The sequence below is a fragment of the Salvelinus sp. IW2-2015 genome, linkage group LG30, assembly GCF_002910315.2.
Source record: "Salvelinus sp. IW2-2015 linkage group LG30, ASM291031v2, whole genome shotgun sequence".
Taxonomy (NCBI): Eukaryota; Metazoa; Chordata; class Actinopteri; order Salmoniformes; family Salmonidae; genus Salvelinus; species Salvelinus sp. IW2-2015.
In genome coordinates, this window is record NC_036869.1 from 1,363,161 (window position 1) to 1,377,948 (window position 14,788).

General features: G+C 45.0%; 1 protein-coding gene and 1 long non-coding RNA gene across 3 annotated transcripts; one reads left to right on the forward strand and one right to left on the reverse strand.

Annotated features, from left to right (window-relative positions):
• Nucleotides 1–662: 662 nt before the first annotated feature.
• On the forward strand, nt 663–12,414 carry LOC111955242 (histone acetyltransferase KAT2B). 2 transcript variants are annotated; one of them, XM_023975412.2, is made up of 18 exons: nt 663–1,096; nt 1,854–1,980; nt 2,231–2,376; nt 2,454–2,540; nt 2,668–2,849; nt 3,363–3,554; nt 3,659–3,762; nt 3,926–4,051; nt 4,186–4,325; nt 5,509–5,717; nt 9,157–9,283; nt 9,552–9,662; nt 9,816–9,959; nt 10,105–10,219; nt 10,455–10,482; nt 10,654–10,717; nt 10,824–10,908; nt 11,869–12,414. In XM_023975412.2, the coding sequence occupies exons 1-18, from the start codon at nt 896–898 to the stop codon at nt 12,060–12,062; spliced, it is 2,382 nt and encodes a 793-aa protein (XP_023831180.1). In that variant the 5' UTR covers nt 663–895; the 3' UTR covers nt 12,063–12,414. The 2 variants fall into 2 exon arrangements, with proteins under 2 accessions (XP_023831180.1, XP_023831179.1); XM_023975411.2 differs by having other exon boundaries at nt 671–1,096; nt 10,452–10,482.
• A 124-nt stretch (nt 12,415–12,538) lies between these two features.
• LOC111955243 (uncharacterized) lies at nt 12,539–13,662 on the reverse strand. The gene is made up of 3 exons (XR_002876092.2): nt 12,861–13,662; nt 12,737–12,786; nt 12,539–12,617 (listed from the first exon to the last, which is right to left on the reverse strand). It is a non-coding gene; the product is annotated as an uncharacterized lncRNA (long non-coding RNA).
• Between the last annotated feature and the right edge of the window lie 1,126 nt (nt 13,663–14,788).

The following is a 14,788-nucleotide window of genomic DNA, read 5'->3' on the forward strand; positions in this document are numbered from 1 at the left end:
GATGGTATGTCACACTCCATTTGTCCCAAGTCATTACATTTGACCTTGAGATTCTCACTACAAATGGTTACATTTTTTGTGACCTCTACCCTGGATCATAGCCTACTCCAGCATTTCCCAAACTAGGGGTTTGAAAACAGGAAATTCTGATATAAAATGACGTCCGTAACCTCCAGTAGCAGCTAGATGTGGTTGTAATAAACAGTGGTTTCTGTTTTCTTCCTACAAATGTACTTCTATCTTTTGAACGGTTTATGCTAAATATTATTATGACCCCATCACTGATATTGATAAAAGTCACATTGTCCGAGAGAGATTTACATGGTTATCAAAACGTCACGCCAGGGTAATCCTACACAAAACACAGCCCTTATTTTAAGTGTTTCTAAAATCCCCTCTGGGAAATAATTAATTGTGAAAAAACTATTTCCCTTTTTGACCATTAGGTTTTATGGGTATTATTACACATATGCACACAAGCCTGTGTAGGACTCATTAGAGGCACTAAATCAGACTGGGGGGGGGAGATCATCAATGATGCTGTCAGACTGATTTATAATAGACTGTCAAAGACACAGTTAAAAAAGTAGACATTGGCTGTAGATTACATCACCTTTTGTTTTTTACATGGTGTGGGTTTTTGATATCAAAATGGGGTCGCGGACCAAAAAAGTTTGGGAACCCCTGGCCAAGCCTACTCACTGAAATACCCATTTTGTCTCCCCTAGTGGAGGAAAAATGGACCTACAATGACAAATAAAAAAATAGGGATCAGCGCATTGAGCTATAAAAAAAAAACGGATCAGCGCCATGTCTGATTCTCCAGTAGTGGAATAGAGAACGGGACACCTAAACCATTTAATTCCAGGGTCGGGGATCCCGTTCGGTCTCGAGGATGTCCGGGAGCGCAGGGATTCAGCAGGGCTCCCCGGCCATCGGTGCAGCGGGATCGGCGCCTGCGGCTCCGGGAGCCGGGGGAACCGAGGGTTCGGGCGCCACGGTAGGATCGGCACGAATCGCGGTGAAGAAGGCGCAGCTCCGCTCCTCCCCGCGCCCGAAGAAACTGGAGAAGCTCGGAGTTTATTCATCTTGCAAGGTCGTTTTAAGTAGTCCATTATTACATTATTTAGCAATTATACATTTTGCAATGTTTTGAAAGTGGATTGAGTTTCAGATGCTTGTTGGTTTGCAGCGCTACCAAAATGCAAACGCAGCAAAGGAAGCCATTGCTGCGCTTGCATTTTTTCATATCCCTCATGCTCTAGTTATGTAAAATGATCCTATTGGAAATGAACATCAGGAAAAAAAKCGGCAAAATGTTCAGTCTAGCGCTCCCATATTATAATGTTATAATATGTATTTCTAGGCGGGAGAGTGGACTAAACATTCTCAAGGTGCTTTGACAAATTCAGGTTAGCCTGCATGCCTTGGTGCGGAATGCCTCCAGCAAGGGGAGTGTGCGGGGCGTAATTCACCCCACTGGAATAGTGACAGTGTGTTTTTTCCGTCTGTCAGCGCACCGTGGTAAAATAGAAAGTATTTATTGCAGTTGTATATCATCTGCAGGGAGAGACAGCGTCTTTGTTTTGACAGTGACAGCTGCTGGGGGGCGGAGTTTGTTGTTGTTCCTTGGCTCATGTTCCTGTGCACAGTTTGGCTCCAGCTAAGAGTTGTAGTGAGAGAGGGCTGGCCCACCAGGCATTGCCTAGCTATGCCACTTTGTAGCCAAGCTGTTTTTGTCAACATATGCATATACATTCAATGGGATTTTTCTTATTACGTTATGTTTCTAAACATGTGTGTGTATGCATAAGAGTATGTGTGTTTCTAACCTGTGGAACCCTGTGCTGTAGGCTGAGGGGGCCTGTAAGTGTAACAGCTGGAAGAGCCAGAACCCCCCTCCCACACCACCCCGTACAGACCAACAGCCCAACACTGTCAACCTTCAGGACCCCTGCCGTAGCTGCTCTCATACACTGGGTAAGACTAGGGGGAGAGAGGGTTGAGAGCGGAGACATTAGGAGGGGTTGCCCTGTGTACCGGAGGGGGAGAGAGGGTAAGAGGGGGGACATGGGGATGGGGTGCCACTGCCTCGAGTAAGGGCATGATATAGGCAGGGGGAATGTTCTAGAAATCCAGGTAATAAGGAGGTAACAGGTTTTCAGGGACACATTGGTCATCAAAACTAAAGTCTGTCTTCGCACTCTCACTCACTGTCTCTCCTTTTCAGGTGATCATGTAACCCACCTGGAGAACGTTTCAGAGGAGGAGATGAACAGGCTTCTGGGCATTGCTCTGGATGTGGAGTACCTGAACACATGTGTCCACAAAGAGGAGGATGCTGACACCAAACAAGTCTACTTCTCCCTCTTCAAGGTAGGCCACAGCTCAACATGTCAACAACACATTACTTTCAGTGCATCTGTCTCACAATGTCCTTCTTTCACCTTCAGCTGTTGAGGAAATGCATCCTACAGATGGGCAAACCTGTGGTGGAGGCACAGGAGAGTCCTCCCTTTGAGAAACCTAGCATTGAACAGGCAAGTGTACACAACAAATACACACACACGCCTAGCAAAAAAATACATATTTAGATCACACTTTCACAAGATGTACACATTATACACATTATATTTTGCTTACGTGATCTCTGTGTCTCTTCAACAGGGGGTGAATAACTTTGTCCAGTACAAGTTCAGCCATCTTCCCTCCAAGGAGCGTCAGACCATCGTGGAGCTGGCCAAGATGTTCCTCAACCAGATCAACTACTGGCAGCTGGAGACACCCTCACAGAGACGACAGCGGGCCCCTGCTGATGATGCCGCCGGGTACAAAGTCAACTACACCAGGTAGTAGGTGCCCTTTGATGATATGATTGCAACTGCTGGCAGGCACGCTTTGATGATGCGTTCACAGTCACGACGTGTTTATTCCTAATGCACTGACCACACTGTGAGCTGGCTTCATGTTCTTAATGCTTACATGCTGACTACCCCGGGTGCGTGCGTGCGTCCACGTGCGCCATCCCACCCATGTAGATTTTGTTCATCCACACCAGACATGATTTGTCCTGGGATATAAACATTGGGTTGTTGTTTTACCTGAAATGCACAAGGTCCTTTTTTGCCCCCTGGATCTTGGGAATTTTGACCCATTTTGAGTCACACACAATCGTGTGTTCTCAAACGCTTAAACATAGGGTAGCGATGGTGTTTTTAGTCCCCAGTAGCCCCAGTCACTCCCATAACTTGGTACCAACAGATTCATTTTCTCTTCATTCCAATAGATGTGTACATTTCATGCAAATTGTATCACCGTTATATAACCTAGAATAAAACCCACATTTTTGTATTTTCCCCCAGATGGCTGTGCTACTGCAACGTCCCTCAGTTCTGTGACAGTCTACCGCGGTACGAGACGACCCAGATCTTCGGTCGGACCCTGCTGCGCTCCGTCTTCACTGTGATGAGGAAACAGCTGCTAGAGCAGGCCAGGCAGGAGAAGGATAAGCTACCTCCGGAGAAACGCACTCTCATCCTCACACACTTCCCCAAGTAAGAGACAAATTCAAAAAAACGTACACACACACACATGAGATAGAGGAGGATTCCTAGTCTCGGTCTACAGTAGGTGTGATGATGATATCTGTGTGCTGTAGATTCCTGTCCATGTTGGAGGAGGAGGTGTACAGTCACAACTCTCCCATCTGGAGTGAAGACTTCCTGGCTGGATCCTCAGGAGGACCGATCCCCATCCATACAGGTAAAACACACCTGACCAAGCCAGCTTGTCCAACACACTCTCACTTAGAGTTTTACCTTGCCTCAAAAAGTTTAAGTAAGGAAAGTTGTGATGTGATTGATATGATGAGTGCTACTCTCCATTGATTAAGTAATCTGATGAGCTCCCCTGTGTATAATGACAGTGATCAGCGCGCCCCCGGTGGCCAGGCCTCTGTACTACAACACCAGCCCAGTATCTGTGGACCCATCCAGCTGTGGCAGTGTCAGTCCTGCCAGGAAGACCGCCTCTGTTCTGGAACCCAGCCCAGGTAAACACAACAGGCTCTACGCACAGATCTAGGATCAGCTTAGCCTCCACAAATTATAACCTTAACCATTAGGGGTGAAATCTCTCTTTAGATCAGTTTCTAGGGGCAACTTTACATATGATCTACCTGTGTAGGTGGGCAGAAGCGGAAGCCATCGGAGCCCCTCCCCCATGAGGAGACTAAGAAGCTCAGGATTGTCGGGGACATCCCCATGGAACTCATCAACGAAGTCATGGCAACCATCACCGACCCCGCCTCCATGCTGGGACCAGAGGTAGCATCAAACACTCAGGGCTCTGTTCAATCAGATCCGCTTTAGCCGACTTCCGAATAGCGGTTGTTTTGGCGGTGCCTGAGGTGGAACTGCGTTAGAGCTGTCAAATTCAAAGGCGGRTCCTGGCATTATACCTATAGTGGACATTGCCATTGTCTGCAGGGAGTCACCTTTGGAGAAATCCCATGCAGCCTTCAAGTTCGACCACTGGAATGCACAGAAGGCTGCTGAGGGGAAAACGGCTCATAATTATGTCCGGAATGGCGGAAATGAAATGGCATCAAACACCTGGAAACCAATTGTTTGATGTATTTGTTACCATTCCACGAATTCCGCCCCAGTTATTATCACGAGCCCGTTCTCCCCAATTAAGGTGCCACCAACCTCGTCCTGGAATGTAAGACATAGTATTCACCTGCTTATGATGATYGAAATACTAATTATTTTGTTTAATGATTAGTCTATTTGAGCGTCATTATTTCTATACAGCCTACACTTTGTGTCTGAACTTCTAACTCGAGTGGGGCGGCTTCGTGACAATGATCACAAGAGCAGCTGCTCACCGATTTGAAGGCTCCAACGCAGTTCCACCTCCAACACCACCACAACATCCGCTATGCGGCTGTCTGCTATCGCCGGTTCAATCAGTCCAACACGTATTCATCAATACTTCCATCTCTTCAGTCCAACATATCATCAATACTTCCATCTCTTCAGTCCAACACGTATTCATCAATACTTCTATGTCTTCAGTCCACATATAATCAATACTTCCATCTCTTCAGTCCAACACGTATTCATCAATACTTCTATCTCTTCAGTCCAACACATAGTCATCAATACTTCCATCTCTTCAGTCCAACATATCATCAATACTTCTATCTCTTCAGTCCAACATATAGTCATCAATACTTACATCGCTTTACACTCTCTATTCCATCTCAGTTTAAAATTATTTAGTGGATATTAGATTATATTTGACTTGCAGTTCAGAACCCCCCACTAAGTCAGTGTTTTAGAGTCAGTATTGAGGTTTGAAGGTGATGATTATGGTGAAGCTACTGCTGCTGCTGACAATAATGATGATAATGGGACAAATATAAGGACACTGCTAAATCAAAATGAGTGCTGTAATAGGACTTGATAATGAGTAAGGCTGACGTCATCCCCTCCCCACCCCCAGACCAGTCTCCTGTCGGCCCACTCAGCCCGTGATGAGGCGGCACGCCTGGAGGAGAGGAGGGGGGTGATAGAGTTCCACGTCATCGGGAACTCCCTCAACCAGAAGCCCAACAAGAGGATCCTCATGTGGCTGGTGGGCCTCCAGAATGTCTTCTCTCACCAGCTGCCTCGCATGCCCAAAGAGTATATCACACGCCTCGTCTTTGACCCGTGAGTGTTTCCATGAAAGATGGCGCCGACAGACATGGCAGCTTTGCTTCTAGCTCCTAAGCAACTTTGCAGTATTTTGTTTTTTTGTGTGTTATTTCTTACATTATTAGCCCAGAACATTTTTTTGTGTTATTATATACAGCCGGAAGTAACTTTTGGATATCAGAGCGGCGGTAACTCACCAGGAATACGACTTCCAAGAATTGGATCCTTTGTTTGCACCCGCCAAGGCCATTGAACTTATCCCAGAGGCCGCTCCAAGACCCGGTGGAGAAGAGGTATTTGGAGTGGATTTCTAGTCCGACTCAAGAGGCGGGCACACCATCCACCGCTTCCGAGTATATAACTCGCTAATGTGTATATACTGTCCCCGTCCATACAGCCAGCTGGGTTCTCAGTACATCGCACAGACAGAAATAAAAAACTCTCCAGGAAGAAGAAGGGCAGTGGTGTATGTTTCATGATTAACCACTCGTGGTGTGATTGTGATAACGTACTAAAGTCCTTTTGTTCACCCGACCTAGAATACTCCACAATCAAATGCCAACCGTATTACCTCCCAAGAGAATTATCTTCGGTTATAGTCACAGCTGTGTTTATTCCCCCTCAAGCCGATACCAGGACGGCCCTCAAGGAACTACACTGGACTTTATGCAAACTGGTAACCACATATCCTGAGGCTGCATTTATTGTAACTGGGGACTTTAACGAAGCAAATTTGAGGAAAATGCTACCGAAGTTCTATCAACGCATTGACTGCAGTACTCGCGCTGGGAAAACACTCAACCACTGCTATTCTCTCTTCCGGGATGCCTACAAGGCCCTCCCCCGCCCTCCGTTTGGCAAATCAGATCACAACTCCATTTTGCTCCTCCCTTCCTATAGGCAGAAACTCAAACAGGAAGTACCCGTGCTAAGGTCTATTCAACACTGGTCTGACCAATCAGAATTGAGTTCATCAGGAAGTGTATAGAGGATGTTGTTCCCACTGTTACTATTAAAACCTACCCAAACCAGAAACCATGGATAGATGGCAGCATTCACGCTAAACTGAAAGCATGAACCACCGTATTTAACCATGGCAAGGTGACTGGGAATATGGTTGAATACAAACAGTGTAGTTATTCCCTCTGTAAAGCAATCAAACAGGCCAAACGTCAGTACAGAGACAAAGTGGAGTCACAATTCAACGGCTCAGACATGAGATGTATGTGGCAGGGTCTACAGACAATCACGGATTACAAAGCCACGTCGCGGACACTGACGTTTTTCTCCCAGACAGCTGGGGCGACAGCGTAGCCTAGTGGTTAGAGCATTAGACTAGTAACCGAAAGGTTGCAAGATCGAATCCCCGAGCTGACAAGGTACAAATCTGTCGTTCTGCCCCTGAACAAGGCAGTTAACCCACTGTTCCTAGGCTGTCATTGAAAATAAGAATTTGTTCTTAACTGACTTGCCTAGTTAAAGGTAAAATAATGCCATCGACGTGGCCTGCTCCCAAGGACTGTGTGCTCTCGTTCTCCATGGCCGACGTGAGTGAGACATCTTAATGCTCGCAAGGCTGCTGGGCCAGACGCCATGCCTAGCCGCGTCCTCTGAGCATGCGTAGACCAGCTGGCTGGAGTGTTTACGGACAAATTCAATCTCTCCCTATCCCAGTCTGCTGTCCCCACTTGCTTCAAGATGTCCACCATTGTTCCTGTACCCAAGAAAGCAAAGATAACTGAACTAAATCGCCCTGTAGCACTCACTTCTGTTATCATGAAGTGCTTTGAGAGGCTAGTTAAGGATCATATCACCTCCACCTTACCTGACACCCTAGAACCACTTCAATTTGCTTACCGCCCAATAGATCCACAGACGATGCAATCACCATTGCACTGCATACTGCCCTATCCCATCTGGACAAGAGGAATACCTATGTAAGAATGCTGTTCATTGACTATAGGTCAGCCTTCAACACCATAGGACCCTACAAGCTCATCATCAAGCTCGGGGTCTGAACCCCGCCCTGTGCAACTGGGTCCTGGACTTCCTGACGGGCCGCCCCCCATGGTGGTGAAGGTAGGAAACAACATCTCCGCTTCACTGATCCTCGACACAGGGGCCCCACAAGGATGTGTGCTCAGCCCCGTCCTGTACTCCCTGTTCACTCAACTTAATCATCAAGTTTGCAGACGACACAACCATAGTAGGCCAACAATGACGAGACAGTCTACAGAGAGGAGGTGAGAGCCCTGGCAGAATGGTGCCAGGAAATAACCTCTCTTTCAACATCAACAAAACGAAGGAGCTGATCGTGGACTTCAGGAAAGGGGGGGCACGCCCCTATCCACATTGACGGGACCGCAGTGGAGAAGGTGGAAAGCTTCAAGTTTCTCGGCATACACATCAACTGACTATCTGAAATGGTCCACCCACACAGACAGTGTGGTGAAGAAGGCACAAGAGCGCCTCTTCAACCTCAGGAGGCTGAAGAAATTTGACTTGGCCCCTAAGACTCTCACAATTGAGAGCATCCTGTCGGGCTGTATCACCGCCTGGTATGGCAACTGCACCGCCCGCAACCGCAGGGCTCTCCAGAGGGTGGTGCGGCTTGCACAACACATCACAGAGGGCACACTGCCTGCCCTCCAGGACACCTACAGCAGGAAGGCCAAAAAGATCAACAAGGACATCAACCAGCCGAGCCACGGCCTGTTCACCCCGCTATCATCCAGAAGGCGAGGTCAGTACAGGTGCATCAAAGCTGGGACCGAGAGACTGAAAAACAGCMTCTATCTCAAGGCCTTCACACTGTTAAATAGCCATAACTAGCGGCTATCACCGGGTTACTCAACTGTGCCCCTTAGAGGCTGCTGCCCTAGATACATAGACATGGAATCACTGGTCACTTTAATAATGGAACACTAGTCACTTTAATAATGTTTACATCCTGCTTTACTCATTTCATGTGTATATACTGTATTAAATTCTACTGTATTTTAGTCAATGCCACTCCGACATTGCTCGTCCTAATATTTATATATTTCTTAATTCCATTATTTTACTTTTAGATTTGTGTGTATTGTTGCGAATTGTTAGATATTACTGCACTGTTGGAGCTAGGAACACAAGCATTTCGCTACACCTGCAATWACATCTGCTAAATTTGTGTATGTGACCAATAAAATAAGATTTGATTTGGAGTTCTACCCTGATTGACTGACCACCAAAGAGAAAAATAGTCCCAACTTTGTAGCATAGAAAGAAAACTCTTAATTTGAAGTTGCTCTACAGTTGCAACCAGAGGTTTGACCCCTCAATGTTATGTCAACAGTGGCAACAATTGAACATTACACCTGGCTGTATCTCTTTAACCCTAAAGCAGAAGTTGAACCCAGTTGCGAATTATGAGGTGTTGAGATAAATGGGAACCGTTCACTTTCTCTCCAAACAGGAAGCACAAGACTCTGTCGCTGATCAAAGATGGCCGTGTGATCGGAGGGATTTGCTTCCGGATGTTCCCCTCGCAGAGCTTCACAGAGATCGTATTCTGTGCTGTCACCTCCAACGAGCAGGTCAAGGTACGAGAATGCAGCTCTTTTAACCTAGTCCCATATCTGTTTGTGCTGTCTTTCCAACTCCTATGGACATGTTTGACATGACAGTGACCATAGGACTTGGCTATACACAAACAAACAGTTCTGGGACCAGGCTACAGTTCCACTTCTGGTCGCATTTCTGTTGGTATTAACTGATATGACTGATATTCATTCTACTGCCATTGAGCTCCGTGCCTCACTCTTCTTGATTGGTCAGTTTTGACCTTTGACCCCTACCTATTGTTTAAAGGGATACGGCACTCACCTGATGAACCATCTGAAGGAGTACCACATCAAGCACGACATCCTCAACTTCCTCACCTACGCAGACGAGTATGCCATTGGCTACTTCAAAAAGCAGGTCAGTACATTATTGGTTGCTTAAAAAGATCAGCAAATGGCATTGGTTATCTTGTAATGTAGGGAAACATCAAGAAACTGTCTCTTTAAAAAAAAATACCATTCTTACAGCTCTCTGTCTTTCTCTTTCTCTCCATCTCTCTCTCTGTCTCAGGGCTTCTCTAAAGACATCAAGGTTCCCAAGGCCAAGTATCTGGGCTACATAAAAGACTATGAGGGAGCGACGCTGATGGGCTGTGAGCTCAACCCCAGCATCCCTTACACTGAGTTCTCTGTCATTATCAAGAAACAGAAAGAGGTGTGTGTGGTGTGTGCACGCCTACAATGTCTATTTGTATAATAAATTGAGTTACCTAAATTCTCTCTCTTTCGGTCTCCCTTCCACTATCTCTCTCACACCCTCCCCCCTCTCCCTCCCTCACTCACTCCATCCTCCCTTTCAGATCATAAAGAAACTGATAGAGAGGAAGCAAGGTCAGATCAGAAAGGTCTACCCAGGACTTTCCTGTTTTAAGGAAGGAGTTAGACAGATTCCCATCGAGAGCATTCCTGGAATACGTACGTTTCTCCTCCTGTCATTATATTAGTCTACCTTCAGCATAGGTTCAAAGGATGTGTCCAAAATGGCACCCTATTCCCTACATGGGCCCTGGTAAAATGTAGGGCACTATAGGGAATATGGTGCCATTGTGGACAAAGGCAAATCTCCAAAGAGGTAGCAGTGATTTGGGCAGTAAAGAAGTGTGTGGACAGTGTCTATAGTTTAACTCAAATTTATTTTTGTCACCAGGAGAAACTGGATGGAAACCGGTGGGCAAAGGGTAAGTGAGTCTTTCAGCTCCTTATAGCTTCTACTCATCTATTTTTAGTAAAACAAATGTAACGGCTTGTAAGTTTTCCTTCTAAAGCTTAGCCAGTGAGCTACCACTGTCATGGTAACTCTGACAGATAATTAGGTGATCACAACTTCCTGTTTCCTGTTGTGATCCCAGGAAAGAGCTGAAGGATCCAGATCAGCTGTACAGCACCCTGAAGACCATCCTACAACATGTTAAGGTGAGCGACACGCACACACACGCATGCACACATGCACTCTCTCTCAAATCCACATACACACCAACTCGTAGCCACACACACACAGGTTTCTCGTTATGTGCTATAGAGTCACCAGAATGCCTGGCCGTTCATGGAACCAGTGAAGAAGACTGAGGCTCCTGGCTACTACCAAGTCATCCGCTTCCCTATGGGTATGTATGGCACTACGCATGGAACACATCTGTGCCTGGGTCAACTCTTCAGGGGAAGGAATATAGCCATACATAACTTGTAAGCAAGAAAATATGGATGATTGAATTGAGTCAGATACAGCCCCTTCAGAAAGTATTCATACCCCTTGACTTGTTCCACATTATGTTGTGTTACAGCCTGAATTCAAAATGGATTAAATAGATTTTTTTCTGACCCATCTACACACAATACCCCATAATGACAAAGTAAAAGTGTTTGCTAATTTATTGAAGAATTACATTTATTGAAGGCCGAAACATGGGTAAATCTCTAAGGGCTTTCCACACCTGGATTATGCAACATTTGTCCCATTATTCTGTAAAAAAAAATATTCAAGCTGTCAAATTGGTTGTTGATCATTGCTTGACAACCATTTTCAGGTCTTGCCATAGATTTTCAAGTAGATTTAAGTAAAGTCTGTAACTCAGCCACTCAGGAACATTCACTGTCTTCTTGGTAAGCAACTCCAGTGTAGATTTTGCCTTGTGTTTTAGATTACTGTTCTGCTGAAAGGTTCATTAATCTTCTAGTGTCTGGTGGAAACCAGACTGAACCAGGTTTTCCGCTGTGATTTTGCCTGTAGTTAGCTCCTTTACATATTTTTTTTAAATCACAGAGCGGAACAGCGGACTGTCAAGCTCCCGCCTATCCTCTCTTTGGATTGATGGATACATCTCTTTATTTTAATACTTTTTAAAATATTCGATGAAGGGTGTTGTTGTCAATGCCTGTATTCAATGGAGATTGAGATGCTACGCTGAATATGCATAGACCATCTTATTTATTTGATTTGACTTCTTCTCTGGTATAGTTACCTACAGACAGACACGTAATGGCTAGTTAAGTCATATTGTGTTAATCACAACGTTTGGTTTCATAGAGGTTAATCAAGAGTCGTGTTAATGTGTGATTATCTCCAGACCTGAAGACGATGTCGGAGCGTCTGAAGAGCAGGTACTACACCACGCGGAAGCTCTTCATGGCCGACATGCAGCGCATCTTCACCAACTGTCGCGAGTACAATCCCCCAGAGAGCGAGTACTACAAGTGTGCCAACCTGCTAGAGAAGTTCTTCTACACCAAGATCAAGGAGGCAGGTCTCATTGAGAAGTGAAGAGATGGAAGGGGCTTCAAGGGTGAGGGAGCAATGGCTTAGGTATAATGATTTCAAAAGGTTTTTGTTTTTATTTACTTATTCTTTATTTTTCTACTGCGTTCAACCAGAAAGAGATAGATATATATCCAGTAGGGAGGATGATTTTAGGTTAATCAGTATACTATCCCTTGCCCCACTCAGGAAAACAGAAGTCCTAGATAGAAACTTCCATCTGTTCAGCTAACCTAACCCTCCATCTGTTCAGCTAACCCAACCCTCCTTCTGTTCAGCCAACCCAACCCTCCATCTGTTCAGCTAACCCAACCCTCCATCTGTTCAGCTAACCTAACCCTCCATCTGTTCAGCAAACCCAACCCTCCATCTGTTCAGCTAACCCAACCCTCCATCTGTTCAGCTAACCCAAACCTCCATCTGTTGCCTAACCCCAACCTCATCTGTTCAGCAACCCAAACCTCCATCTGTTCAGCTAACCCAACCCTCCATCTGTTTCAGCTAACCCACCCTCCATCTGTTCAGCTAACCCAACCCTCCATCTGTTCAGCTAACCCAACCCTCCATCTTTCAGCTAACCTCAACCCCCATCTGTTCAGCTGACCTAACCTCCATCTGTTCACTGACCTAACCCTCCATCTGTTCAGCTAACCAACCCCCATCTGTTCAGCTAACCCAACCTCCATCTGTTCAGCTAACCCAACCCTCCATCTGTTCAGCTAACCCAACCCTCCATCGCAGCTAACCTAACCCTCCATCTGTTCAGCTGACCTAAGCCTCCCATCTTGCAGCTGAAATCTAAACCTCCATCTGTTCAGCTAACCTAACCCTCCATCTGTTCAGCTAATCCAACCCTCCATCTGTTCAGCTGACCTAACTGTACATCTGTTCGGAGTCATACTACATGTAAGACGTCACATCTGTGAAGAACTGGACTGTCTGAGCGATATGGGGAGGGATAGTCAGTCAGTTACTCAGCCATTCAGTCTCTGGCTCCATATGGTGTTACTGGGTTGTAATGGTGTAGGGTGAAAATACCCCTAGATGCCGATTTTGGGTCAGTTTTGCACTTTCCCCACTAATGGAAAAGGTTAGGATTAGGGAAGGGGAAGCTGATCCTATATCTGTACCTAGGGGAAACCTCTCCCTGGAACCATAGTAATCTGACTTGTCTTATTTGTATGTGCGTGTTACGCGTGACTTCAGATGAGGTCTGTCCCAGAATTGATGAGGGCAAAATTTGTATGTATGTTAGAGTTCATCCTGCCAAAAAAGGAAAATTATATTTTAAATCTGTATGTATGAATTTTAACAATTGTAAACCTCTTGAATTACTTGCTGTATATTTTTCCTGGTTTGTTTTTAAACTGAAAGGAGGGGAAGCCCTTCATGCTGGTCCATGTAAAAAGTCCCATAGGGCAAAAGGTGACCATGGAAATGCACTTATTTATTTTTTCAAGCAACTATTCAGCATCACATGGTGAAAAAGAGCTTTTTTGTTTTCCATCGAGATGTTCTGTTTTTTGAGAAAAGCACTATGAACTAATGGCTAATTTTAACTATGTAGAGTTTCTCCTTATTTATGTGCCGTAATTTTTAAGGAATAATGCTTAAGAAAATAATTTATTCTGTCTTATTATTTCTGTCTAGACGATTGATATCTTTGTACTTTGAAGATAAAATAAAAAGATTGTGCAATACTATGTAGTTTTGCTGTTTTGTATAAAAGATGTTTGTACTTTTTCAAACTTTAGGAGAAACCTGGATTTTGTAATATGTCAAAGTTATTACATAGCCTTTGTAATATTGGTTTGAATGACAGACTATTTTATAGACTGATTAAAATAGAAGTGAATCTAATGGATTGGAGTTGTGTTTTTCCTGCTACAAATCACACTGACTCGGCCGTTCCAACTCAAATCCCACTTTGCAAATCAATATAAAACAAAAGCCGTTTTTATACCTGCCGCTAACATGGGTCCTGTGTCCTGGTATTATCCACATTCTGATTGCCCACAGTTGAAATAACAGGTGTAAACGATTCAAATAACATTGTCGAGTTCACCTGCTCAGAGGTTGCGTGCCACATCAACTGTCATCGACTGACAGATTGCTATAACATGTGGTTAGTTGATACTTAAATACCTATCCAGGCATTGTAAGGTCTGGCAGGCGTCAGCAACCCCTGGGCAGAGGAATGCGCCCTTCGTGATCAGATCTTTCTGACCATCTCCAGAGGTAGTTGGGGACGATTTAATTGGTTAGATGAAAGCTTAGTGACAGGTCAGTGGGTGGCGGGTCAGTGCTATCTGGAATCCTTGGGACGTCATTTTTGTTTGGCCCTATATTCATTTGGCAGTGGTGGCCCGCCACTTAATATATATTTTTAAAGAATATATATTTATATATACACTTCTGCCGAGACACGCTTTTTAAGATCAGAGTGACAAGTTACATTTATTTGTAGAAAGTAGCATTTGATGCATTGTTTTTTAAGGTAACTGCAGATGGGCAACCCCACACTTCAGCCTATTTATGTAAAGCCACTACGCTGCATCAGTCAGGCTACAGTAATGCAGGTTACAAATTATATTTCAGATGGTGTCTTTTAATGTACAACCTGAGTGTATACGGGGCCATTAAAGACTCAGCTGAATAGGAATCATGGACTGAATGTTTATTCATAAAACCAAAACATCTTACGCATGAAAACAGCGGCATGTGGCAAATGA

Excerpts from the sequence above, each read along its gene's own strand:
- LOC111955242 (XM_023975411.2), top strand. The coding sequence starts at position 896 with ATGTCCGGGAGCGCAGGGATTCAGCAGGGCTCCCCGGCCATCGGTGCA. Across the intron at positions 1,097-1,853 it reads GAGTTTATTCATCTTGCAAG|GCTGAGGGGGCCTGTAAGTG; the intron begins GTCGTTTTAAGT and ends CCTGTGCTGTAG. Across the intron at positions 10,909-11,868 it reads AGTCATCCGCTTCCCTATGG|ACCTGAAGACGATGTCGGAG; the intron begins GTATGTATGGCA and ends GATTATCTCCAG.